General features: G+C 46.6%; 2 protein-coding genes across 3 annotated transcripts; one reads left to right on the top strand and one right to left on the bottom strand.

Moving 5' to 3' along the window:
- Positions 1-64: 64 nt before the first annotated feature.
- On the bottom strand, positions 65-4,544 carry G6PC3 (glucose-6-phosphatase catalytic subunit 3). 2 transcript variants are annotated; one of them, XM_059907120.1, is made up of 6 exons: positions 4,104-4,539; positions 2,109-2,215; positions 1,610-1,700; positions 1,294-1,412; positions 969-1,110; positions 65-734 (listed from the first exon to the last, which is right to left on the bottom strand). In XM_059907120.1, exons 1-6 carry the CDS (start codon positions 4,319-4,321, stop codon positions 371-373), a joined length of 1,041 nt encoding a protein of 346 aa, XP_059763103.1. In that variant the 5' UTR covers positions 4,322-4,539; the 3' UTR covers positions 65-370. The 2 variants fall into 2 exon arrangements, with proteins under 2 accessions (XP_059763103.1, XP_059763104.1); XM_059907121.1 differs by lacking the exon at positions 1,294-1,412 and having other exon boundaries at positions 620-734; positions 4,104-4,544.
- Positions 4,545-7,054: 2,510 nt separating this feature from the next.
- Positions 7,055-27,023, top strand: LSM12 (LSM12 homolog). The gene is made up of 5 exons (XM_059908185.1): positions 7,055-7,254; positions 9,109-9,242; positions 22,919-23,028; positions 24,446-24,572; positions 25,356-27,023. The coding sequence occupies exons 1-5, from the start codon at positions 7,131-7,133 to the stop codon at positions 25,446-25,448; spliced, it is 588 nt and encodes a 195-aa protein (XP_059764168.1). The 5' UTR covers positions 7,055-7,130; the 3' UTR covers positions 25,449-27,023.
- The last annotated feature ends 522 nt before the right edge of the window (positions 27,024-27,545 follow it).

Raw genomic sequence — 27,545 nt, 5'->3', positions numbered from 1 at the left:
GCAAGGGTTCCACCTGCAGCCACACAGGCAAGTCCAGTGGAGATGTGCAGAGTCAAGAGAGGAGTCCAGAGGTGTGGAAGGGCTTTATTGGGGCTGCTCTGAGCCCCTCACAGTGTTACAGGAACCCACTGGTCTCGCTGTTGCCTTTGCCCTTTGGGGACTTGGGAGGGAAGGCAGGAGGAGGACCAGCCTTCCTGGGAGAGAGAAGGCCCTTCTTTGGGGCTGAGACCAGGTGGTGGGAGAAGTAGAAAATTCACCATGAGCAGGGCCTGTTGGGGGCTGGAAGGGGACGGGGCTGCCTCCCCGGAGTGTGGAGGTCACGGAGTGTGGGCTTTGTGAGAGGGAAAGTGGCAGTAGGAGGCACCTAGAGTCAGGAAGAGCGGATTGGTGGTGCTTCCTGGGCACTGAATGTGTGCACCAGCCAGGGCACGAGGGCCAGGACCAGGCATGGCCAGAGGGTGTGCTTGAGGAAATTGAAGATGTAGAAAAGGCTGATCTGAGGGGGGTAGCCCAGCCAGTCCAGGGGGCCCAGCAGCCCCATGGCCAACACAAGGCAGGCTAGCTTCTGGCCGTGTCCCAGGTATGCCCGCCGCACCTGGGCATAGCAGGGGGAGTGAAGGGCGATGCCCAGACCCAGGGCGGCCCCTGAGTCGCGGCTCAGAGAGGCAAAGGGCCGGCTGTCCAAGTGCACCCACTCAGGCCGCTCACACCACTTAGAGGCTAGGTTGATGGACCTGTGGGGAGCAAGAGTCTTTGCCAGGAGAGAGATTCCCCTGGATCCTAGAGGGCTGATGGCTCTCCACCCCTTTGGGGCCTACTGCCATGTTCTGCCGTGACCCCAGGAGACTCGATGTTTGTGAACAGCTAATGTGTCCCCTTTCAGTTACAATGAACCAGAGACCCACCAGGCCAGGTACAGGTGAGGCAGGACAGACCCCAACTTGCCCAAGCTTCAAAGCAGGACTTACCAAGAAAGATCCAGGCCCAGTGTAAAGAGGGTCCAATAGATGAGGCTGGCACCCAGCAAGAGGGCCAGTGAGGTCAACCCGTAGAAGCTTAGCTCCCGCTCCATGGGCACCCGGGGGGTCATCAGCCAGCCCAGGACAGCACCTAGGGAAGTGGGGTGACAGCAGCTTCAAGGAGTTTGAGGATATGACCCCCACCCCGAGCCGCAGGGTAGTTTGGCAGGAGAAGGGGGGCCTTGGGGTTGGCTGTACAATGGGAAGATCATACACTGGTCCTCCCACTGCCAATGGCACCCTCTGGGTCCACCCTGTTGCCCCAGTTGCTCACCAGTTATTAAGCCAGCCAACACCTGGTGAGGGAAATGTGCTAAGAGGAAGACCCGGGACAAGCCGACCGCCAGCAGGAAGGTGCAATAAGCCAAGCTAGGTATCACCCTCACCCAGCGGCTAAAAAGAAGAGAGGCAAATGGTTCAGGAGGTGTCCACGCACAGCTGGGCTTCCCTCAGCACCCAGGCACCTCACAGTTTGACCAGATGCCCTGGGGTCTGCAGAACTCCAGCTCCCAGGCTGCCCTGCTGCTGGGTCTTTTGGGTCCAGGGTACCATCACCCCCGCCCCCGTTGGTGGGCAATGCCAAGGTGTACCTGTGGGTCCGAATGGCCACTTGGGAAGAGATGGCCGTCATTATGGGCCAAAGGGCTGCTCCTGTGATCATACAGTGTCCGGAAGGGCTGCCTGCCGGGGGATTCAGAAGCTTGTGGTGAGAGGATGCGGGTGGAACCCAGGTGCCCCTGGTGATTGCTCAACACAGCTGCCTCCCCGTGGCCGAGGGGAGAGCCTTCCTCCAGCACTGCCCCTTAGCTCCCTCTGCCCTGAAGCCTTCTTCGTCCCCGCCTGAGGCCACTGCTCTCAGGCTTCTGCCTTGACCTCGGCTCTTGGCTTTACTCTATACAAAGTTGGCAGCTGGCACGCTGGCACGGGTGCTCTTCTCCTATAATTCAACATGGTCTTCCCTGGGTCTCTGTTCTCTGGCCCAGTAACTGAGAGGCTGGGCCTTTGAGTAGGTTGCCCCAGCTGAAAAGTACTACCAAACACTCACCGAACCCTAACCACATTGGGAGAGGGAAGTTTGAGGCTTCTCACCTGGACCAGTTTCACAAGACGAGGGGAACTGGTGAACCTGGGCTGGAGCCTGGCTGTAGTACCCAGACTCATGGACCCACCAAAAGGGCCTGTCTCCAAACAGAAACCTAGAAGAGAACAGATGCAAGATGCCATTACACACACACACAGCCAGGGGAATGGGGGTTGAGGCAGAAGGACACCTGGAGTACTCTGGAGGGCTTACAGGATGGAGTCAGAAAGGGTGTCCAATTCTGTGCCATTGCCTTGCCAGGGTTTTTTACCTTGGAACAGGAGAAAGCATGCTATTTTTTAAAAAGTGATAAGGAGGCAAGAGATTGTGGTGTGTGCATGTGTGTGCTCTGAGATGCTCAGAAGTCCCATTCTTATTAGCCCTCCCGCTGCAGGGCCAGCTCTGCTCTTGTCATCTATAGAGAGCCCAGGACCTGCCCCTCGCCTTCCCTCCCCAGACCCTCATTGACCCTTCTGCTTCCCCTCTCTCCATTTCCCAAATTCCAGCCTGAGTTACTTAGGTAAGACTCTCGTGTTTGAAAAGGGGAGTGGGGAATGGACAAGGAGGCTGAGAGAGAATAAGGAAGACAAAAAAGTTCAAAATCCACTGGCTTAGCCAGGTGCTTCACTGGACCCTGGGAAACACACTGCAGAGGCTGCTGTGGCCAGAAAGAGAAAAGGTGGGAGAGCAGAAGAGATGCTGGCAGGAAGCCAAGTGCTGGGGAGGGAGGTACAGAAGGGACTTGCCTCTCCCTGCCAAAAAGTGAGCCTGGATCACACACCAGATGCTCAACACATACTTAGGAAATGAATAGGGGCTCTGCCATGTGGGGGGCATTAAGAGTGTCTACCCAAGGGGGTGGTCTTAGGGGAACAGGACTAGAGAGGAAGGCTTATACAGACTCTGAGGAAGGAGAGCACAAAGCAAAGAGCAATTCAGTAGGAAGGAAATGATCAATTGCTTTCCGTTTACAGTAGGGATGAAGCCCTGGCTGAGAAGAGCGGAAGGGAAGGTATTTTGTTTTTCAGCAAGTCATTCCAGCCCATCCATTCAAATGTCTCCTATGAACCTCCCTTCCCTCCCCCAGGCTGGCAATCTGGCAACAGAGACAGTGGTGAGGGGTGAGGGGAGGTGCAGTTGCACACCCAGCGGGAAGTATAGCTCCCTTCTGCACCCAAGAGAGAACAGGTGGCACAAAGAGATACACCCCAAGGGCCCCACCCACTTGCCTGGGGTTCCTGGCTTCTAAGTCTGTGTGCAGAGCCTACTAGTGAATGAAGGGGAAAAGGGAGAAGAGAAAGTGTTCCCTGGAAGGCAATGCTTTAGCCCAGTGCTTTTCGAAATTTACTGGGCACACAAATCGCCTGGGGTCCTTGCTAAAATGCAGATTCTGATTCAGTAGCTCTGGCCTGGGGCCTGGGATTCTGCATTTCTAGCAAGTTTTCAAATGCTCCTTATGCTTCTGGCCATGGTCTGGGGGACCACACCTTAATCTGCAAGCCTTTTCTGTCCTTAGCCGCTAGTGTGAAGCCTGGCACAAAGCATGCTTCTTAAAAACTATGTCAAATAAACGAATGAATAAATGAATAAAAGAGTGAGTTGAGAAGCAGGACTTTCTGCTACTTAAGTCACCACAGATGCCTATTAAAAAACAGATTCCCAGCCCCTCCCCTGGAGTTTCAAAATCAGTCTGTCTGCGGTGGAATGGGGTATTTGCATTTTAAATACGCCCCCTTAGGTGACTTCTCTGATCAGGCCCGTTAAACACTAGTTTAATGATTAGGATGGGGACTCTGAGGTCCAAGATGCACAAAGATGCTCATAGCGGAAAAGTCAGTGGCCACGGGATAGGGGTGGGAGGTCTTAAGGCCATGGGTTCACTGTCGGGGGGTGGGGGGGAAGCCAGGCCTTTGAGGCAGCTGACGAGAGAGATCAAGTACTGCACAGGGCTCAGGGCCTTTGCGGGTGGGGGACCAGGACGCCGGAGGGCTTCGCTGTCTCACCACTTGAAGACGAGGTTGAGCCACTCGGTGATGAGGCTGATCCAGAGCACCGCGATGCCCACCCGGCGAGAGGCGTAGTAGGCCACGGGGAAGTAGAACAGAAAAAGGCTCTTGGGGTCGCCCAGAAAGGTGACCCAGAGCCACACGTTCTCCAACCAGGGCAGCTGGTTCTGCAGCGCCTCGGCCATCGCGATGCCGGCGCCCAGCGTGGACTCCATGGCGACCCCGGGGCCGGCCCGGCCAGGGTTTGAGCTAAGGCGGAAGCCGAGGAATCCAGGCGACCAGGAAGCAGCTCCTCAGGGCCCTCCAAAGCCCACCCTTCGGATCCGAGGCCCCGCCCCCTGGCGGTGGCCGGGAAAGTCCCGCCTTCCTGCCCCGCCCCCGGCAGCCCCAGGCTCGCGCGAGCCCGGCCTCCTGCCGGTACCGTTTCCTCCTCCTGCGCTCTTCCCGGGCCTCCCTCTCTACTGGGCAGCGCAGGGGACAAATCTTTTCGAAGGCGTTTCCGCAGAGCCCCACGTGGCTGCTATTGCCGGCACGTGGGCAGAGGGCGTAGAGGCGGCTCCAGCTGCTGTTCCGGGTCATGGGACAGACTAACCTGAGGGTCGGCGGTGCGTCCAGGGTCCCTCCTTTACTTCTGTGAAGATGGATATGTAATATCCCGGGCCAGGATTCCTGCCAGACCAGACCTTTCTCCTCCAGTACCGCTACCCTCCAAAAATATTTCGAGATCTCTTGGAGAGAAGGCTAGGGACAACCCCTGCTCCGGGGAGCCGGGCATCCCTGGTCGGTGCTGAAGCGGGCCCCTACGTTTGCACACACAGCTGGCTAATCGGTACACGCCTTCCTCCCCCAGCCCAAGACTCTCCTGCTTGAATTCGTCTGCTGTTGATTTGGAGGCTGACAGATCAGCCTCTTGATTTTGAGGGGTCATCCCTAACGGCTTGAGAGTTGTTACGCATAGCACAGTCTAAATCACCCTTCCTCCCAGTTCTGTGCTCGCCTTGCCCCTCTCCTTTCGTCATCTTGTCATCTAGCCTTCCAGAACCCCGCTGGGCAGATAAACCATGAGATAGTAGCTGGGTTGGTAAAGGAAGAGGAGAGGCACACACCCACGACAAAAATTGGAATAATCCTTTGGAGGAACACACAGAAAATAGAAATCTCAGCTATTCTAGGTGAGGTCTTGCCTAGAGGCAGAGGTGAGGTGGGAGGAGACTGGTGAAGTGGTTCCTTCCTAGCTCAAGCAACTTTGTTCTTGGAGAGTTTTTGAGGGGTGAAAATGAGAATGTAAATTTGGGTTCTTCTTGGAAAGAGATTAATTTCACTAATTAAAAAGGTGTGGGGAAAGGAAGCTGGATACAAATCTCATTTCGCTCCCTCGCTAAATGTTTTTCAATTGCCCCAAGGAAAAAGCCTAAATTTTCTTAGTCTTTGAAAGTTTGCTTGGCCTCTAGCCAAGACAACCTTTACCAGCCCAGTCCCACATTCTGTTTCATGATATTTCTGAGCTACTTTATGCTCCCTGAAATCACCAAGCTCTCTCCTTTCAGGGGTCCTGACGTCTGCAGTTACCTCTGCTTAGAACATGGCTACTCTTTCCCTGCTTGTCTTTCAGGTCTCAGATTTTTCCACTTCTTCCAGGAAGTTTTTCCTAACAGTGCCTGGCAGTCATTTATGAGCACCTATAATCACCATGTTATATAAAAGGTGGAGTGGCAGTTACGTATGACTTGTTATGGGGTAGACGTGAAAGTTCTCTGGAAAAACCCAAGTATGAGGGAGCAGTATGTTTATTTCTATTACAATGATTGTACTAATATGGGCCCAACTTTAGGAAGTTGATGTCTCTTGCAAGGCAAGGAAACACTTTTGAAATTTGTTCAGGTTAAGTAGTGCCAGGACTGGCCCTTTGCCTCCCTCTCTTTGCCTGTCCTTACTCATACATGAGGCTCTAGAATTTCTTTAGTGGAAGGTTAGGTGGGTTAGGGATGGCAACTGGTGATGGTAGGGCTTGAAAATGCATCTGCATCGTACTTACATGTTAAGAAAACTGTTTCGTATATTAGATAGTCATTAATGGGGGGCCCAAAACTCCTACCCCAAGGCTCCCTTTGTCAACACCATTGCTCCTCATTCTGGCTCTTTGCCCGGTTTTCTAGAGGAGAGGGCAAGATGGGAGATGGGGAAGCATCTTGAGTTCCAACAGTGATGGGTGATCACGGAGGAACTACCATTTATTAAGGATCTACTATATGCCATGCATTTGTACACATTATCTCATTATCTCCCGCTCCTCCTAACTACTCTGTGAGGTATTATGTAATATAGCATAGCAGTAAATAGCATCGTCTTTGGAAACAGGTAGACCGAATCCTTGCTAGTTGTGCGACCCGGGACAAAGTTTAGTCTAAGACTTAGTTTCTTCCTCTGTAAAATGAGGATATTGATTCCTACATCAAAGGGTTGCTGGATGCTCAACAGTGATAATACAAAAGGAATAAAGAAAAGAATCAGGCTTAGTAATTTGCTCAAGGTCATATAACTCAGTGGAATTCCAATTCCGTTTTAGCTAACTCTACAGCCAATGTTCTTTCCACTACCACTTTGTAGTTAGGTGTAATCGTTTTGAGCAAGTTTAGTTAAGTCTTCTGGGCCTTGGATTCCTCATTTGTAAAATACAGAGTTCATTCATCAAGCTCTTGTGTCAAGGTGTGCACGTAATGAAGACTGCAGTTCCCTCCTCCCTCCCCTTTTCATTCGACATAGGTCATTTATCTGTAACTTCTAAAATGGACCTTGCAAGCTTGTTACAAACCGGGCGTAGCCGCACCAACGTAATTATTCACATTCCTCTTTATTTCCTCTTTCCTCCTCATCCACCTAGGCTCCCGCCCCACCCAGTCCAGGCCACGCCCTGGCGTGTGACGTCGGCACGCCCCGTGCGTCGCGGCGCGGCGCTCACTGGGGGCCCGGCTTTCGCCCGCTGCTGCTGCCGCCGCCGCCGCCGGCCGCGGCTGCTCTCCCAAGATGGCGGCTCCTCCGGGCGAGTACTTCAGCGTTGGGAGCCAGGTGTCGTGCCGGACGTGCCAGGAGCAGCGGCTGCAGGGCGAGGTGGTAGCCTTCGACTACCAGTCCAAGATGCTGGCTTTAAGTATCCTTCCCTGCGCGGAGCCCGAGGCCGGGCCGGCGTGTATGTGCGGCGGTGGGGGGGCGGGGGACGACGGCGGTGGCTGGGGCCCTCTCCGGGCCTAGGGGCGACCGGCTACCGCGGCGCCCGGAGCGCATGCGCACGGCCCTGAGCTCCCCTCCCCCTCTCGTGGGTCCCTCGGTCGGCCTTGGGGACCCTTGTCTCCCACCCGTTGTGGGAGCTGGGCCCCGAACGAGGGTGGGTGGGTGGAGGGGGGCTTGACACGCGGATGGCTTTTCGGGGAGAACGCTAGGAGAGGGGACACAGTAATCCGGAGAGGGGTGGTCGTGGGAGGGGGCTGATGATTGGAGCCCGGATGGGAGGGGGACGGGTAAAATCATGTGGGGAGGGGGTGTGTAGAGTAAGGAACTGCTAGTGAGTGGGACAAGGGTATGGAGTTCAGGAGGGGTTGTCCACTGATGGGATTTGGTCCAAGAAAGGGCGGTGGGGTGGTGACCAAATGGGCCTCTCCTGTTTGGGGGGAGAGTAACTGCAGGACAGAGTTTGTAGCAGAACTGGGGATAGGGGCTTGTTTTGCTGGTGCTTGTGTATGCGTGGTGCCGCTGGGGGCAGGGAGTGCTGAATTTTCGGCTTCTCAGTGATTTGGAAGTTGCTGTTTTGGGGATGTTTGTATTGGAAACCTGGTCTAGAGAGAGAGGACCACGTTTTTCAGGGGTTTATGTATGGATGTGTGGGTTACAGGTGAAAGAGTAAACTGTCTTCTCTTGTCAGCCCAGCACATGGAGTCCTGACTTCTCCATAGCAGTAGCCTTCCCTTTTGAATGTGTCAGTGTTTAACAGAATGGAAAAGGTGGTCTCTTTCTTTGGGGTGGAAGTGATTTCTGAATTACTCCAGGAAACTCAGTCGTGGAAACAGAATACTACCTGGTTGTAATAAATGTGCCACCCCTTCCCCTTTTATTTGAGCCACAGGTGGGTTTATTTGGATTTTTTTTTTTTTTTAAGAGCAATCTCTTATGGCACCTTTCAAAAGGAAGTTTCCTACTGAGTCTGCTGCTGCCTTTGACTGGCAAGTATTTTAATTCATTTAACTACTGGTTGTGGATTTGTAGCTTAGGAAGATGTCCTTTGAAACTAATTACAGCAAGAACAGTTGCGGGTTTTTTTTAATTTTTGTTTTTGTTTTTTAAACACAAGACTTCATACCTGGACCAAGTAAGACCTTTTCCATTAGTGGTTTAGTTGGAAGGATTTCGGAATGAAGAATTACTCTACCTTTAATTGACATACAGTATGCTTTTGAGAAATGGTTGGAGAATGAGTGAGTGAGTCAATGAAAGAATGAATGAATGAATGGGTTAGCTAGCTGGGTCACCTTGAGTGAGCTTCCTTTCCAGTGCTGTAGTTTCCTCCTGTGCGAAATGGGAAATCTCAAATCTGAAAAAGAGAAAAGAGCACTGTTCGGATATAGGGAGTATTATACCAAGAACAGGAAGTACTTGCTCTTCAGTGTGGTTTATTAGGTTCAAGACAAACAGTATACATAATGGCATTAAAACTGTATTAAGCCTCTTCATAAAACCGGTAAAGAGAAGGTGACAGAAACACTGTTGAGGCTTCCAATTTTGGATTGTGTTTGGCTTTGAAAAGCTTGAGATCTTTTGGTTATGGGGTTGTGCGGCAGGAAAGTGACAGGCAGAGATTTCCTGAGGAGAGATGTGATTCTTGTGAGGCTCCCTCTCTTGCTTGTGGCACACCTTTTACACAAGCCTTGGGTGAATTGTGTTTTCCATGCCCCTTTGGGATGTGTCAGTTCTCTGCTTGCCCCTATTTTCCTTAACTTTATTTTTTCACCAGAATGTCCCTCTTCCAGTGGAAAGCCCAACCACGCAGACATCTTGCTCATAAACTTACAGTATGTTTCAGAAGTGGAAATAATTAATGACCGAACAGAAACCCCTCCTCCCCTAGCTTCACTCAATGTTAGTAAGGTAAGGACTTGAGGGCAGTTCTGGTTCTCCAAAATGATGGGAAATTGGAGTCTCTTTGACTCTTGGTGGTACATACATTGTCCATTGTTTGTTTTTCATTTTTTTCAGTGATTTACAATTGCTTGTTTTGATATATTTTTAAAAAAATATATCAGTTTAACTTTTCTCTTTATTCCTGGGTATCTTCAGAAGATTTTAAGAAATGTCTTAATGACCAAATAGAGAAATAGAGTTGAGAGCTGGCTTTTGTCCTTTGTGAAAGAGGGCTTCCCCGCCCCCCCCCCCCCCCCCCGCAACCTGCAGTCCATGTGTGAACTTCCAGTGTTGGGAGGGTTGGGTAGGGGTGTTGCTTCTGAACCTCCTGAAATTGTGTATGTGTGCATATGAGAATATATGTTTCCTGGGTGAAGATTTGGAATACTTTTTTAGATTCTCAGAGGGATTAATGACCTACAAAAATTTGAAAACCACTGCCTTAGAGCTTTGTTTTTGTCTTTATGTTTGAATTTTGAGGTCTAACAAAATTAGAGTTTTAGGATATTTTAATCTTGGATGTACAGATTGGTCTCTGGGAACCCTCAAATAACTTTCCTGATTCTTTAGTTCTGTTAGCCAAAGTTCATGTTGATCAATAATAGTAATGCCCCAAGCCCTGTTGTAGCCTTTGCTGTGCCCTGTACTTGGAACACCCTTTCAGAATGACTGGAGCCTTATCCATCAGGACTCAGTTTAATGGCACCTCTTTCAAGAAGTCTTCTCTGATCACTCAGGCTAAAGTGATTTGCCCCCATTATTCTCTCTTACAGTACCTTAGCCTTCAGAGATAAGGTGACATATCATTTATAGTCCAATCTGGGACATTTTCGAGAGTAAAGGGGGGGGGGTGCTTTTGTTTTACACCGAGACAAGTATAGATTGGTGTGTCTTGGGCAAATTGCGACTTAAGGTTACCCTCTTCATAGCTTTTTTGTAATTATAATTGTATATCATTTGTTTACTTTTCTATCTAACCAAAATTTGTTTTGTGGGGATAGGAACTATACCTGTTTTGTTCATCACTAAATATACAGAGCCTTGCGCAGAGTAGGTGCTTCGTAAGTACTTGTTGAATGAATAAGTTAGGCCTTCAGTTTTCATAACTGTTGCCTTTCCTTAAGTCTCTTGAATTAGTGTGGTGGAAGTTTTTTTCCCTTTATAAGAGTATTGTAATAATGTATATTCTCTTGCCTCTCTTGGGAATGTAGTGTGTTTGCTACAATTCAGCAAAGCAGGGAGACACTCAGGCAGCTGAAACAAAGGAGAGTGACTGAGGCTGGCAGAATGCAGTTACCTCAGATCTGGAGTTCCCTTCTTTCTAGATTCCAGGGAAGTGCCACACTTTTTTTTTTACTGATGTCTGAGGACAGATTCAGAAGGGTCTTGGGATTCATATTAAAGCCTGTTGTGTACAGAATGTCCCATTCTTAGACTTACAGATTTTTGGAACAGTGGCTCAGTCCTCCTATTAAAGTATAGGTCGTCTTTGGATGATCTTCTGTTAGCAGAAGAGATTATTTATTTATTTTATTTTTGGCTGCGTTGGGTCTTCGTTGCTGCCTGCGGGCTTTCTCTAGTTGTGGTGAACGGGGGCTACTCTTCATTGCGGTGCGCGGGCTTCTTGTTGCGGTGGCTTCTCTTGTTGTGGAGCACAGGCTCTAGGCACGCAGGCTTCAGTAGTTGTGCACGCGGGCTCAGTAGTTGTGGCTTGCGGGCTCCAGAGCGCAGGCTCAGTAGTTGTGGAGCACGGGCTTAGTGGCTCCGCGGCATGTGGGATCTTCCCGGACCAGGGCTTGAACCCGTGTCCCCTGCATTGGCAGGCGGATTCTTAACCACTGTGCCACCAGGGAAGTCCCCAGAAGAGATTTTAAAAGTTTCAAATAAAATAGTTTATGCCTGGTATGTTGAGGGTGAAAAGGGCTCTAAGTTATCCTTTAGTGTTTGTAGGGTATGAGAAGTTTGTCAGCAACCTTTAGTGAGTAGTCGAGGAAAGATGATCTGAAATAGGGATGATTTTGTCAAATTTAAAAGATACAGGATTCTGCTCTTATGACCACCAAGTGCCACCATTTATCTGAGAGGGGCTGGAGTGGTGTGGGTGGGACTGTTAAGTGGGAGCTGTTGAGAAGCAATTCTTTGTTATTAGTTTGCGGATTATCTTTGCCTTTAGGGTTTTGCTTTCTGCTGGTCAGTTGTCTACTAGCATTATTGTAAACTAGTTGTTTACCCACTCTTTCAAGAAAGCAGCCGGAAGTAATAGGTTGTGGAATACCAGAAATCTTTACTTTTCTTACTTTGTGGCCTGCTTGCCAAGTCTTGAAAAAGGAGTCAGAAACTGAAGACTAAAATTAGGTTGGAGGGCTATCTTTGGGTTTCATTTATTCATTCTTCATTCGTAGAGTTGTTTATGAATAAGCTATATTGGTTTTCCCTTGAAACCAACCTTTGAGGATGCTTTGTGATTCTTCCCGAGGGCTCTTACTGTTACTGAAAACAGCTAATCTGGGCAACTACATGTTGCTTGAATGACATGAAAAGTTCATCTCATTTAAGAGCATGAGCTTGAGTTCTTTTTAGGATGGAGGATTGTTTAAGCGTTTTAGAAGGGAACTAAAGTGCCTTGAAATTCCTGGAAGAAAACTGTTGATACTTGCAGTCTAGGGAGCACTACCTGTGTACTCCACTTCCAGTGCAAGATAACATCACATGATGGCTCATCTTGCTGACATAGTAAGTGCTCTGTTTAATTAAACCTGTTGATATAAACCGGATATTTACTCCGACCCAGCAGGAAATGGAATAGAAGGCCTTTTAAAGGAAATATTTAATTCCAGCCCAACTAGAGATGGTATGAACTAGCAGTTCTTGGAGATGAGCTTGTTTTGCTTTTGGTTGGCACTTTCACTGCAGGCTAAGATGTCCTATGTCTGTCCACAGCAGTGGGATGTAAGAGGAAGCTTGGAAGAGGACAGTGGGGTCGCAGAAGGTAGAAGTTTTGAATGTCATTTTATCTTCTCCACAGTAACATTGTACGCTGTAAAATTGTTTTGAATTTCCTGACTGTAAAAGTACAAAAGCACACCAAAGCCAATCATAAGTGAGGTTCAGGTTATTCACCATGTGGCTTATTAGTTTTCTGTCACGAGGAAGGTTTAAATATTGCATGAGGATGAGAGCCCAGGGTCTGCACGGTAGGGTGAAGTAAAGTGTTTCTTAACAAGTTCCTTTGAATTGACTCCACATTTTGTTCTCTGGGGTTAAAGATTGCCCATGAGTTAGTAGTGCTCTCAGATGATTTGGGACATGTCAGTATTAACAGAGTTCTCTTTTATGTAGCATTTATCAAACATTTACTGAAAATTATTTTGTGCAAGGCATTGTGGTTAGCTCTGTTGGGGACCATACCTTACATTTTTCTAGGGCTTTACAGTTTACAAAGAGCTTTGACACATCTCGGTTCATTCTCAAAACCATGCTTTGTGATCTTTAGAGTGTATTCTTTTCCTTTTAGTTTAAGAGATGGGAAGATAGGCTTATCAGTTTAAGTGACTTGTTCTAGGTTATATGGCAAGTAGTGTGGGAACTAATATTTTTACATGCCACCCTCTGAACTAGTAATCGGTAGACATCTCGTTTAATCCTAACAATAGTTCTTATGATGTGGGTACCATCACCATCTTACAGAAAAGTAAACTGAGTCTCAGAGAGGATGAGTCAGTAGCTTAAGGTCATTCGACTAGTAAGTGATTGAGCTGGAATTTGAAGTCAGGTCTGATGTTTTGATGGCAAAGTCCCATGTTTTTTCTGCTTCTGTGTGCGCTTACCCAAGGAACTTATAGAGTAGGTTGGTGACATGAAATGAGTATGCAGATATCTATAATCCTAAGTAATATTTCTGAGTAAAGAGAAACATCTGTGTTGTGTGGTCAGGAGCAGAATGGTCTAGTAGAAAGAACACTGGAACCAAGTGGATAAGTCTTTAAAGTCACTTCTCTGCCTCTTAACCTTGCTGAGCATCAGCTTTCTCACCATAGAGATGGGATCATGTTAGTACCTATCTCATAGAGTTGTTTGGAGGATTAGGTCAAGTTGACCAGAGTTGGCAGATGTTAGTCCTATTCTCCCGCATTAGCTATGTGCAACCAATTGATGTTCCTTGAATTATGGTGTAGCAGCAGGATGGGGGGAGAGGGGCAGTATGACAAAGGGAAGCAGCCAAGAACATTGGCACTGTTCTTATGTCAGTCTTTCCTGATACTAGATCTGACATTCACTCAGATATCAGAACTTGCCAACCCAAGACTGGGGAAAATCAAAATTATATTGGATACCTCTTGTTGTGACCAGAATTAATGTGAATTTCCAGGACAGTGTTATCAAGTGGCATAATTAAGTGAACACTTGCCTGAGTACTGGAGGTTAGCGTGAGCAGTCACAGAACCTAAGAGGTTGTGCTTTCAATTCCTGACACTCTTAGGAAAAAACTCACTGAGACAGCCAAGGCAAGTGTTATGTATTCATTTGTTTGGATAAATGCCTCCAGTGCATTGAATGACATGTAAGTCTCCTTCTCACTTTGCTGATTTGGAGAAGACTTTCTGGAGGAGATGCTCGTATGTTGTGCAGGAGGCAGGAAAAGGGACAAAGCATGGAAAAGTGAACTCCACAGATAAGGCATCGACCTCCCTTACCAAACCACTGATTGATCAGCCTGTTTTGAGTATTTATTACCCATTTGTACCTTACTAACCAGCAGTGAGTGATTAAATGGAAGAAGAACCAGGAAGAAGAGATTCAAAGAGCATTTCATCAGCACCTGGTAATGAAGAATGAGTTGGCTGCCTTTGGATAAAAATGATACTTGGGAGATTGGTCTGGGAGTGGAAGGGCCTGTTCACAAAGTTCACTTTTGAAAGGAACTGTCGTCATTGCTTACCTTTAGGTATGATGTCACACAGGGAAGAATTGACTTGGTGTTTTTTTTTTAATTTATTTATTTTATTGATTGATTGGCTGCATTGGGTCTTTGTTGCTGTGCACGGGCTTTCTCTAGTTGTGGTGAGCGGGGGCTACTCTTCCTTGCGGTGCGCGGGCTTCTCATTGTGGTCTCTTCTCTTGTTGCCGGAACACGGGCTCTAGAGCGCAGGCTCAGTAGTTGCAGCGCACGGGCTTAGTTGCTCCGCAGCATGTGGAATCTTCCCAGACCAGAACTCGAACCCATGTCCCCTGCATTGGCAGGCAGATTCTTAACCACTGTGCCACCAGGGAAGCCCTGGCTTGGTTTTTGTTTTGAGTTCTAACCAGCTTGAAAGCTAAGATTTAGCATAACCTTACGGCTTTCTGTTGATGTGAGGGATAATCCTCAAGTATGAGTAAATTCCTGGGGTCGTTGGTAGCTACTGCATTGTGGCCTGTGTTCATGGACCTATCCTGTTCGCTGAGACCTTGACCATATCTTGACCCTAACGTGTTGAGGTATGGAGTTATCACCAAGTAGGATCAGATGACTTGGCCACCCTATGTTTAGGTATGTATATATTAGTAAAAGGTAGAATGTGTTCATATTATGAAAGTGGAAGGGAAATAACTTGTCTAGGAAAGGCAAGACTTTTTTGTCAGATAAAATTTTTCTGGCTTCTAGAAGCTGCATGTAACCTACTGGCTCACTTGATTAGAATGTGTTGTCAAGGCCACAGTCCCAGGTTAGAGTCCACCAGCAAGTTTTGCACCTGACTCTGAGCAGACAGCTGCTTCCTCACAGAAGTGTCATGAAGATGCAAGCAAGTGTGGGGTGAAGAGGAAGAACCCATCATTGCTGAGTAACAGGGACACAGTAAGTAGTGAGTGGTGTGAGATGAAATCAGAGAGGTAGAGTGATTGACTGCCATTTTAAAAATCACTAACCTTTGAAAGAGGTCACATTTGGTGGCATTCAAACATTGGGGTCAACCTGATAACCATAGTAGGGGGTGCAGCGTTCCAGGCTAGGGCTCATGACTCACTTCAGGCTATAGAGCATGGCAGCCCGCTGACTTGGTGGAGCCCTCCTCAGGTCAAGAGTTTGGTTCTGAAGGGGGCTTTCCTGACATCACAGGGGTGTGGGGAGAATCGTCTACGTGAAAAGACAGATTGCTCGGCCCAAGTGACTGGCAGAGATGTGCCATAGGTGTGTTGTTGCAGCCACCTCTGCATTCTATCTCTTTGACACAGAGACGATTCAAAATAAGCACTTTACTGATAGCTCAGTGGTAGTATCTCTTACAGTGTTGAGAAAGGGGCATTCTAACTGGTTTAGTTTTCCTGGCAGAGATTAGGCTTGGGGGGGGGGGGAAGAAAAAAACAAGTGGTGCAGTCAAGTTCTAGCATTGGAATTTAAGGCTAGCTTAGATAAATACCAGAAACTACCCTGGAGAGTGAAGCAAATTGTACATGAACTGGAAAGTTAAAGGATCTATATACCATGCCAAAAGCTAACAGTATAGTATGGTAGAATGTGAGGAGTTTGAAGAGCTGGGTTCTTTTCACAGCTGGGCTGCTAATGAATTGTTGTATGACTGTGTGTTAGCCACTTAACCATTGGGAACTGGTCTGTGAATCTCTAATAGTCAAGGTTTCTTTTCCTTTGATCTGACTTCCCTCTCTCTCCCCCTCCCTTCCTGGTGCTGGGAATGTCAGGATGATTAAGATACTGCTTTTGTCCTCAAAAATCTCATGTTTGGGAGTGGTGAGGGACAGCAGCATTTAACTTCTTGCAGGGGGGCAGCAAACCTTTTCTGTAAAGGGCCCAATAGTAAATATCTTAGGCTTTGTGGGCTATACATTCTCTGTCACAACTATCAACTTTGCCTTTGCCGCAAAAGCAGCCGTGGGTGATATGTAAACAAATGGTCATGGTCGTTCCAATAAAACTTAACTAAAACAGGTGGTTGTCTGAATTTGGCCCACAGGCTGTAGTTTGCCAATCCTTGGCTTAGAGTAGTGAACATTTTAGGAAAGCCTTCTCAGATGTAACAGTGGAGTAGGGTCTTGAAGAACAAATCACAATTCATTTGGTAAAGGGAGGGAAGTTAAATGGAATCAAGCTGATTTGGATTGATTTCAGTTTGTCCATCTTTGCAATTTAAAAACTTTTGCTGTTCTGTCAGTGAGCTAAACTGGTGGCAGTTCTTAGAAATGAGGGAAGGGACTAGTTAAGTGCCAGTATTGGTGTTAGATGTATATCTTACTGAACTCCAATAACAACCCTTTAGGATGGGCCCCCATGAATGGACTAAGGCTCAGGAGAGGTTATGCATCTTGCTCAGATTCATGCAGCTAGTGAGTGGTAGGTAGGGGTTTGAGCTGGAATCTCTTTTGTTTGTGGTGGTGGGGGGGCAAGGGGGTGGCTTTTCTTTTTTACTTTTCTTTTTCTGCCCTCTTCAGAGCCCAGGAAATGACAGCACATGGTTCTTTCACTATCTCTGAATAAAATCAACTCTTTATTCTATAAACAAAGCCCCCATTTTGGCACATAAAGTGCATTTTCCAACTTACTATTCCAGTTATATTTTGGAAGTTATTCTGTTAAGGATTTATAGCCTCTCTAGCAGCTCTTAGAGAAAGCAGAAGAGAGAGAGAGCCCTGAGCTCATTGGCTAAAGGAAGGTTGGATTATATGAATTTTTTTGAAATAACCCACAAGCCACCTTCTCTGTGCTAATAATAATGATGTTATAATAATAATGTTAACAGCTAATATTTGTACAGTGCTTTACAACTCACCTAGTGCTTTCACCCATGTTATTTCCCTTAATCCTCACGGCCGTGTGTGAGATGGCTAATTTGAGCGTATACTCTCACAGATAAGTTGCTGAGGTCAAATTTCAGTTTATATCTGCGCCAGTTTTTTTTCCTGGCAGAGTCCTGTGGAGGTTCCACAGCAGTGCTGGTGTCAGGGTCTTGGGACTAGGAAATTACTCTGTTGGTGTCCAGGAGGTTTAGCTGTCTTTTGTAGCTATGAATAGTGTTTGTTGACATAATTACAAATAACTAAGAAAAACTATTGACTTTGCTGGCAACTAGTTTTTGTTCTAAGCCAGGTGAAGTATAAAACTTTGCTTATAGCGTGTACTGACTGACTTGAGGCTGGCCTGTATTGTACGACAGCAATATGATGGTCAGAGCCTGGAGACTGAGGTGGCACTGTGGCCCCTGGATTTGCAAGGGTGTTTTTCCTTTTTTTTTTTTTTAAACATCTTTATTGGAGTTTAATTGCTGCATGGTGTTTTTCATCATAGCTCAACGCTCTCAATGTACCTTAACTTTCTAGTGCAGAAGACTTGCTTGACTTAGCTTCTCTAGTCTTGGCACATCCGAAAATGATGGGTTCAGGGAATACCCATTATTATTGGCCTGAAATGCTTTCTCACACAGGATCTGTTTTCTTAAAAGCATTCCTGTGAATTACCTTCAACCAAAGAAAGAAAGGATGTCCTTGAGGTTTAGGGTGAGACTGGGACCCTTTTCAGAAAACAGAGGCCCTTCACTAAAAGGCAGACAATTGTGTTCTGTACAGAGGACATTGATGGAAATGTCAGAATTCACTGATAAAAAGAGACGATGGCAGCTGAGGCTTAAAATGTTTTCTCTTTTATAAAACATTTTCTTTTACATTCAAATTTATAAGTGTATTTTCAACATTTCTCTTATTTCTCTTAGGTGGAACTATTTGAGTATAGTGCAAAGTTCAGAATGCAAGCTCTGGGGTCAGACTGTTTGGGTTCAAATCCAGACTCTCCCACTTGTGACTTGGTAAACTTGGGCAAGTCCATCTGTTAAGTTGGAGTAATTTTAGTCCCTATTTCACAGAATTGTTGGGAAGATTAAACATTGAATACATGTAAAGCGTGTAGCTCCGTGCACTGCGTGGAGTAATTTCTCACTCAACAAATTAGCTCTTAGGATTTTAGTGTTCACTGCCAGGCCCCTGGGACTCTACTGTTCCCCTGCTTGATTCAGTGTTTTGGTTCATTGTTATGTATTCTGGGACATGACTTCAAGCAGGGTTCTCTATTTGAGTTCCCAGCTATCTGAGGTTGTAAAGAGCAGTATTTTATTAGAAACTTTCAGACAGGAACTTTCAGCCAGGGAGCAGGAAGACTTGGGGATATTGATAGTTGGAAGAAATATATATATATATTTTAAAATAACTTTATTTAATGAATCTCATATTGATGAATATTTGGGTTATTTTGAGGTTTTCATATTATTCATCTCAGGTTACTTTTTAAAAAATTTATTTATATTATGTATTTATTTTTGGCTGCGTTGGGTGTTCGCTGCTGTGCGCGGGCTTTCTCTAGTTGCAGTGAGCGGGGGCCACTCCTCGTTGCTGTGCATGGGCTTCTCACTGCAGTGGCTCCGCTTGTTGTGGAGCATGGGTTCTAGGCATGCGGGTTCAGTAGCTGTGGCTCACGGGCTCTAGAGCACAGGCTCGGTAGTTGTGACGCACGGGCTTAGTGGCTCCGCGGCATGTGGGATCTTCCTGGACCAGGGCTCGAACCCACGTCTCCTGCATTGGCAGACGAATTCTTAACCACTGCACCACCAGGGAAGCCCCAGAAGAAATATTTTTGAGCCTGCTTGTTGCTAGCCAAGAATGAGGGCTTTCCAGAAGTGCGCCCCAGAATTGAAACAGCAGGAGCAAGCGTGGGCCCTTAAGATGACAGTGGTTCTTGGCTGCTTTGGTCTGCCATCCCTCAGCCTCCATCAGGCCTTGCAGGCAGCACTGCCAGTTCTGGGCAGCAGCTGCAGTGCTTCCTAACCCCTCTGTGAGGGCAGCTGGTTGGAAGGCCCGAATACAGAGGGAAGACAAACCAAGAGTGGCTCAGTGGAGTCAGTAGGTCACATCCAGCAGGTTCCTCTCTGGACTTTGCTTCCCTTGTTGGATCAGCTGTCACAGCCTGTTAAATACTTGCAGTAGGAATCCCTCTGGATTCCCCACAGCACCTGTGCTTTCCTGGTCTGGGTATGTGGAAATAAGATGGCCCAGCTGGTGACCAAGTAACAAGATGAGGTTATAACAAGATGCTTGGATTATGTTGTTGTGGCTGCTTCCTCTTCTCCATGTCACTGAGTGCAGGAGGAGAGATGTGTTGTCGCTGTTCACTGATGCACTCACTCGAGGGTTACCCAGCAGCAGGCGTGACTAGAAGCCTTTTAATATTGACGTGCTTTGGAGTCAAGTTCATGCGCTTTTCTTTGTTGCCCACATCAAGTTGCTATATATAGAATGGCCAAGAGAGGAAGAACTGGTTAGTAGACAAGGAATGAATGTTTTCACTGGGAATTGCGCAAAATAAAAGGAGAGGTAGATAAATGCAGGCTGTCTTGTGCAGTTATTTCAATTAGGCCACGTGTACATTAGTAACATGTATTTGTAGGTTTGTGCTTCTCAGTTTGCCTGAACCCAGTGTATTCTTAAAGTTGGTGCCTTTAACATTCTTTATGATTCTAACCCAGTTAGTGCTTCAGTTTTGATTGGAAGAGAGGCCAGCAGTTAGCATGCTTGTACTAAAAATGAATGTAGTATGGTGATAGTTACTCAATTTAAAAACTGCAGTCCTGCTGACCCTCTGAAGCCTAAAAGGCACACCCTACACCTTCTCTGTTGGGGACAGCTTTTATTGGTTTTCTCTGGCGATTTGACAGTAACCATAAACTTATTAACTTGGAGTAACTGGACCATTTATAGATATGCATTAGTTTACAAAAATATGATGTGGGGAAATGTAGAGCTACAGCTAACTTGAGGGTAGAGTGATAGTCACTTGCTTTACAAAAGGAGGCTTATCCACATTTGTCATGGGTTTTCAGGAACATGTGTGAAAAGAGCAGGGTAATCTCCCTTCCCTTCTCACCCCAGTTTTGAGAAGAAACATTTCTAGATTCTTTTTGTGAAGGTAATCTTCCTCATGCCTAATTGATGCAGTTCTCTGTGGGAGAAATTTACCCCATTTATACAGCTTCTTAGTGAAAGCAGATCTCTGTAGCTGAATATTAGGTTTAAGCATTTTCAGATTGCCATGAAAATACAGTTCATAAACTGGTAGCTGGAGGCTTCAGGGTTTGCTGTGAATCCAAATCCCCAAAGCACAATTGCAGGTACAGGTAGAGTAGTTGAGGATATTGGGGCAAATTGAAATAGTCAGCTTACACTGATTTCTGCTGACTTTTCCAAGGCTCTCCCTTGTATCATTTAGCATTTGGGATCAGTCTGCACTATGGGTTGAGATGGAGAGTCATCTAGTCCATTCTCCTTTGCTTTCAGACCCTTTAGAAGAGATTGTACAACAGGTATTTGGCGGAGGCCGGGGGTGGGAGTGACTAGGGTGTATTTTGAAATCATTGTTCTATAACCATTGTGTTGATTTTACTCAGGCTGTCTAAACAAATCACTTGTGGCTGAGATTTATATCCATTTTACTCTGCCTCTGGCAAAAATTCAAAAGTGGTTCTTCTTCCAGCTTTCCCGCCCCTCCCCAACCCCAGCTTAATTTGTCAGTTCCATTCTTAAATATTCTTCATGGATGCCTGCTTTTCCTGAGCCAACTCTTGTCTTCCTGAATGGGTGCTGTTACTATCTAGGCAACACAAGCTTTATAGAAGCAGCTTTGTCTGACCCAACGTTGGGAGATGTTTTTGGTCTTCAGGGATAAATATTTTTAAAAAGACCTCAAAGTAAGACCCTTCTGCCTGCTCATGGGGTAAACATCTCCCTGACCACTAGCCACTTCTCAGGAGCTCTGCAGGAGCTTGGTTAATCCAAGGGAGCTCTGCTTCCCTCCAGTTTTCCTTTCTTTCCTTGGAGACTTCAGATTTTCTTCAGGATTGTTTGGAAAGTGAGACTCAAGGAAACTCCTTGTTACTAGGGTTTTCTTGGTGACCAAGTAAGCTTTGCTTGTTGCTGCTTAAAATACACCCCTAGCAGTTCTCATTCCATAGAAACTGAGTGCTTTCAAGCCACGAGGCTTCCTTGCTGCAGTTGGGATTGCCAGTGCTCAGGGGAATGCTGTCAGCCCTGTGCATTTCCTTCTCTGTAAAGTTGTAGCCTGGTGGGGCCAGAATGGCAGGATCTGGCTTGAAAGATCATTTATTTACTGCTGCTGTATTTGTCTCTCTCCATGTCCTGGGGACCAAGTGAAAAGGGAGCTCTGGCTTTAAATCACTGCAGAGTTTTGGCCTTTCTTCCCTCTTTTACCTAGGGAGTCCAAAGTGACAGCATGTATGAGCTGTGCTCATACCCCCTCCTCCCTCAGTCTTTGAAACTCAGAGGCAGTTGAGGCTCCCCAGTTACCCTAACCTGATTGAAGGCCTCCTTTTCTCTTCTTCATAGTCAAACCCACACTTAATAAAGTGCTTCATTTTACCAACAATTAGACACTTTGCTTATTTTTCCTCCTGTAGAACTATGTTTGGCTTATGGTTTGAAAGGTCACTGTTAAAGCAGAATATGAATGTTTAAGAATTCCAAGCATCTAGGTACTTTGGGAATGTGCTGGAGGTATGATCTCTCTTTGCATTTAAGGAGCTGGTATTTGGGGACAGGTTGGGTGTTCTCATGTGTATGTTTGTGCATATGTCTTTAGTATGCTGCAGCATCAGTATACTAAGTATATGTTCTTGTTCATGGATCTGAAAATCTCCAAGTCATTTGTTTGACTTTCAGATGCATTATCTGCCTTTTGTGTAAACCATCAGTGTATTTGTTTTGTCTTCCACTCGAATTTGTACTTCTGTAGTCTAGCAACCAATAGTGTGGGGTGGGGACCAGAAATGTATTAGAGGGGCAGTAGGGATAGACAGGATACCCACCCCTGCTGGGAGCGATTTACTAGATTTGAGTAGACCTACTAGACTTTACTACAATTCTTGATCAGTTTATGGTTGTTCCACTAGAGGGCAGTTAAGGAACAGACATGAGGTAGAATGCAGACCATTCCTTTTTTTAAAGAGCATGGTAGCTATAGCCCAAGTCGAAGGTGGACAGTATCCATGGTTAGGTTTCCTGGAGTCCTGGCTCCCCATGTGAGTACAGATAATGGTACTAGAATTGTTGAGTCTTTAGAACTTCAAATCCTGGTCTTTGAAGGTGTGGTAGACATTTATTTCTAAACCTGAGGCTCTAGCGCAGTAGCTGATAAAAATTCTTAATTCTTTCCTTTCGTAGAAATGTATGCATTACCTTTTATCTCTGACCACCACTTTCCATCAGGTAGGCCCCCCCCCCGCCCCCAAGTCATACTCTGTAACCTTGCCCTACTCTATTTTTTTCCTAGCACTTAGCCCTGTCTGAAGTTATCTTGTTTGTTTTTGTTTATAGTCAGTCTCCCCTGCCCCCTTCTGTGCTGTATCTCTAGCTTAGTACAGTGAATGTCTGGCACATGGTAGGCATTCAGTAAGTACTGGAAGGAATGGATGTTTGCCAGGAATAGCAGTAACTGTTGAGGTATATTGTGTGTGTTTTTGTTTGTTTCACTTTTGATCTCAGAAAACTGAATCTACCCAAATCAGTCTTTTCCGGCATCTTTTCCTCAACTTAGGTCCTGAAGGAAGGATGAAGGTGAATGCTTTTCTGAGTCTCTTTCCTTTCCCCCACCCTAGCTTGCCAGCAAAGCACGGACAGAGAAGGAGGAGAAGCTGAGCCAGGCCTATGCAATCAGCGCTGGTGTCTCCCTAGAGGGCCAGCAGCTCTTCCAGACCATACACAAGACGTGAGTTGGGGGGAGCATAGGGGTCCCTTGCCCCGGGGGTGATGCTGCCTGGCTGTGCTGTCTGGTGGCTGATTTTGGGGTAGTTGTGTTTATGAATGTCACAAGGGAAGCTGGTTAGTGTGTTGGCAGTACCTCGGCTTCCAGGGATGCGGTGCTTGTTGCCTTTCTGTATGGTAGAATGGTGTAATCTCCAACAAGTTGTCTGCTCTGGGCTTCATTTTCTTCATCTGTAGAACTTAGTTTTGGATTAGAGTATCCCTAAGGGTCCCTTCCAGACCTAGTATTCCATAATTTAGAACTAGTGATTTCTTTCTCTTTTATTATTTTGATCTTGTACTTTTCTCTAAAAGCTGATGCAGTTTTATTAAGGGAAAGTTATATCTGTCTCCCTCTTCCCAATTATATATTGGGGTGAACATAAGGAGTTAGGGAGAGCAGAAGGCCACCTTATTACCACCTCATAAAAGACATTTTGTCACAGCAGAAGTCATTTGACTCTCCGCTAGCTTCCCTAGCTGCTGAAAAACTGAAACATTTGACACTCCCCCTTCCTCCTGCTGCCTTCTGTTACCCTATTTAACCACCTGAGTCTGGTGCACAGATGGTAGCTGGCATCAGAGCTGTTTGAGGCCATGGTGTGAGTATCTAAGCATTTACAGGTATGTGAAGGAACTCTCTTAGCAGTGGCAGCTGCCCTAGGTTCCCCCAAGTGTGAACTGGGTTGGATTTTCCCAGTCTGGCAAGTTACCCAGCTGTCTGATAATTGAGAAGGGCCAGTTTGAGGAGCAGCTATCATTTCGGCTGGTGGGGAGCAGAGTACAGATTGCAATAAGTTGGGGAGTTTGTTCTGTCTTTTTAAAGGTACCATTTCCCCCTAGGCCAAAGGTTGGCAAACTACAGGCAGTGGGCCAGATCTACTCATTTGTTTATGTATTATCTGTGACTGCTTTTGAGGTACAGCAGCAGAGTAGTTGTGACAGAGATTGTATGGCTTGCAAAGCCAGAAATACTTGCTGTCCGACCCTTTATAGAAAAAATTTGCCAACCCCTGCCCTAGGCTGCTATTTAAATTGAATCTAGTGGCCTGAGCCTAGCTGTTTATTTGTAAGTCAAATTAGTTTGGACTTCTGAGGCTGCCACCAAGTTTTCTGTGGTTTTTCAGGTCCCTAATGCTTCAGAGTAACTCTTCTGGACCATCCTTGGAATAAGTGTGCATTGGTTTCATTGCTTTTCCTAGCCAGTGGTGCCCAGGAAATGTTTCTTGGCTACTTCTCCCTATGGGCTGATGGCAACCAGTTATTGGCTGAGTGGTGAGCTAGGAACTTGGGGTTAGCTCTCTGGAGTTATTTATTCATCAGGCAGGAGGTGTGGGATGCCCCGCAAGAGGTAACTTTCACCTGCTCTCTTCTCCTTCCAGCATTAAAGACTGTAAATGGCAAGAAAAAAACATCGTAGTCATGGAAGAAGTTGTTATTACACCCCCATATCAAGTGGAAAACTGTAAAGGCAAAGAGGGGAGTGCACTGAGCCATGTACGCAAAATAGTAAGTAAAGGAGCCGTGAAACCTTAGGGAGAGGATGATTCCTCAGCCTTCTTCCCTCCAGCCTGAGGGCAAGACATTACGCCGCAGTCCCTGCCCCTTTTGACACAGCCAGCCTGCAAGCAGCCCTGCCTGATCACCCTGCCTCCCTGCACCATGGTGCTCTGCAGCCATGGCTTGGACACTCTTGGGGGGTGGAACCACTGGGCAGTGCAGAATAAAGCGAGTGGTCAACCCCATGTCCTCTGCAGTGTGGCTTTTTGGAATTATCCAGACCATTCCATGATATTGCGTCTGAACCCAGGCTGGGTTCTTCTCGGGAAGGGCTGGTTGGTATACCTCAGTGGCTGTTGGAGTCTGTGACCCTTCATGTGTCATCTGACTTTCTAGATTGAGTTGCAGCATTTGTAAAAACAAACTGAGCATTGAGAGACCAACATTGTGGATGTAAAAAGTTTTAAGACTGTAATTCCCCACCAGCTTTTCATTCTGCACTTGTGTGAGGAGGGGAGAGGGAGTTTGGGTCATAATAATCTCCCTTCTTGCTTTACTTTATAGATTCCCCTTCTTTTAGACAGTCTTAGCTGAAGCTGCAAAAAATTGTGGCTGAAACAAGAGGACCCCCCAGCTATCTTGTTGGGAAGGCCAGCAGACAGCAAGGGCAAAGGTGCTGAATAATCCACGAGCTAGACAGCCAGGATGGGCTGTTGAAGCCTAGAGTGAACTGTTTGGGAGGCCTTGTGTGCCCATCTCTTTTTCTGATCTAGGCTGACTGGTCTCTTTCAGGTTGAAAAACATTTTAGAGACGTGGAAAGCCAAAAGATACTGCAGCGTTCACAAGCCCAGCAACCACAGAAGGAGGCTGCCCTGTCATCCTGAGTCCACACATACAGAGGACTCTTCCAGCATCCAGCCAAGGAGGCGATGGTGGTGGCTTCAGCGGAGGCAGGCCGGGGGAGGGAAGGGATTCTATATTTCCTGTTGGCTCTTGTCAACAAAGGGTCAGCATTTCCAAATCTTAGACTTGAACAAACAAAACACCCAACAGAAAAGAACAAGAGAATAATTTAAAAGTTGAATCATTACTTGACTAACAGACTTTGGTCCACCATGTCCTTTTCACAGCCCCCTTCTGGAACAGTCACCTTGTTAATTTTATTTTTGAAAATTCCTTTCCTTCTCTGCCCTTTCACCTCTGACTTTCCTTTCCCAGTCTGTCTCTGCCATTCTGTTTTTATAAGTGGCTACACTTGCCTTCTGAGTGATTGAAAGAAACTTTTACATCTTCTCTTCCAAAATAAAAGTAACAAGCTGACTGTGATACTTAAGTTGAGACTAGAGCAGCAGACAGAGGTCTCACTTTAAATTTTTCTTTTTTTTTTTTTTTTTCTTTTTTTGCACAGGGCATGGCTTGAATTAGTTTTATTTTTCTTAACTTTAAATATATATATGAAAATATATATTAAAATGTTCTCTAAATATTTTCTGCTTCTTGCAGGTCTTTTTACTAGATCATGGCCACTCTTCCCACCTCATCCCTCTGAAAGTAAAAGTGTATTGTCCTCCCCACCACCCATAGCCAGGCAACTAACTTGACTTAGTTCACAGCAAGAATCTCCTGCAGCACTTTGTAGAGCCAGTGTATGCAGATGGGATCTGGCTTTGAGGGTTCCTGGTAGCTTTTTAGTCTTTAACTGTATGTGTACCAGTCTCACATTTGGCAAAAACCTCAGGATTCTCCCTCTGCCTTTGTCTTACTTCACGGTACTAGAAGAACTTCCTCACCACTCTCCTGTCTGCTAGATGGGAGCGTCCACTGCCCTTTCTCCTGTGCCCTCTGCAGGAAGAACTATTTTGCACGGCACATCTCAGCTCCTTCTCGAAGGATGGTTTTCTCTCACGAGAAACCTGGAGTCTACCTATTCCGACCTCTCTTTAAGTCTGTATCCAGAGCCACTAGCCCAGGAGAAAGCTTGGGTGACCTGTCATTTCTCTTCTGCCAACCTCCTGCTCTTATGCCCTTCCCTACCCCCCCTTAAGTTTTACAAGCTTATAACAGTTTGTATGTGCTCAGCCAATGGGCAGAAAACCTGGGAAGAATTTCTGGACTTCAGCCCACCAGTTTGTCTGGTTTGACTAACCTGCTGAGAGTTAAACTGGCACCCATTGCCTCTGTGCCTGCAAGGCGGTCCAGCGGGTAGAGTGTGCCACCATCTGAATATCAGGCACCGTGGCGTGGGAGGTGGGTGATGCTCATGTGACTGGCTAGAGCTTTGGGGGTGGGGTGGGGGTTAACTACTATTGCTTTGGCCATGATCTCTTTCCCCTTCCTTTTTTTTTTAATTAAATAAATGGATCAAAATTAAATAATTCAAGCCCTGCCTTCAAAATGAGATTTTTTTTTTTTAGTATTGTTTAGCAAAAACAATAAAACCCAAATTTTTTTAACCATCACTCATGTCTCGGGTTTGTGCGTGCTTTAGAGGCCCCAGAGGGAGGGGTCTGAGGAGGTGTGTGTTTGGTTTGACCTTTCCCTTTAAACTCTCTGCTTCCTACTCTTCACCCTCTCTCCTTCTACCCCTGAGAACTCATCCAGAAATACAGTGCCAGGTATATAAGTTAAGAAGGGGGGGCTTCCCTGGTGGCGCAGTGGTTGAGAATCTGCCTGCCAGTGCAGGGGACACGGGTTCGAGCCCTGGTCTGGGAGGATCCCACATGCCGCGGAGCAACTGGGTCCGTGAGCCACAACTACTGAGCCTGCGCGTCTGGAGCCTGTGCTCTGCAACAAGAGAGGCCGCGAAAGTGAGAGGCCCGCGCACCGCGATGAAGAGTGGCCCCCGCTTGCAGCAACTAGAGAAAGCCCTCGCACAGAAACGAAGACCCAGCACAGCCAAAAATAAATAAATAAATAAAATTAAAAAAAAAAAAAAAAAAAAAGCAAGGAACATGACTTTAAAAAAAAAAAAAAGGGGGATC

This window comes from Balaenoptera ricei, chromosome 20 (genome assembly GCF_028023285.1).
Source record: "Balaenoptera ricei isolate mBalRic1 chromosome 20, mBalRic1.hap2, whole genome shotgun sequence".
Classification (NCBI taxonomy): Eukaryota; Metazoa; Chordata; class Mammalia; order Artiodactyla; family Balaenopteridae; genus Balaenoptera; species Balaenoptera ricei.
The sequence above is the reverse complement of the archived record's forward strand: the minus strand, read 5'-3'. Positions and strand labels throughout refer to the sequence as shown.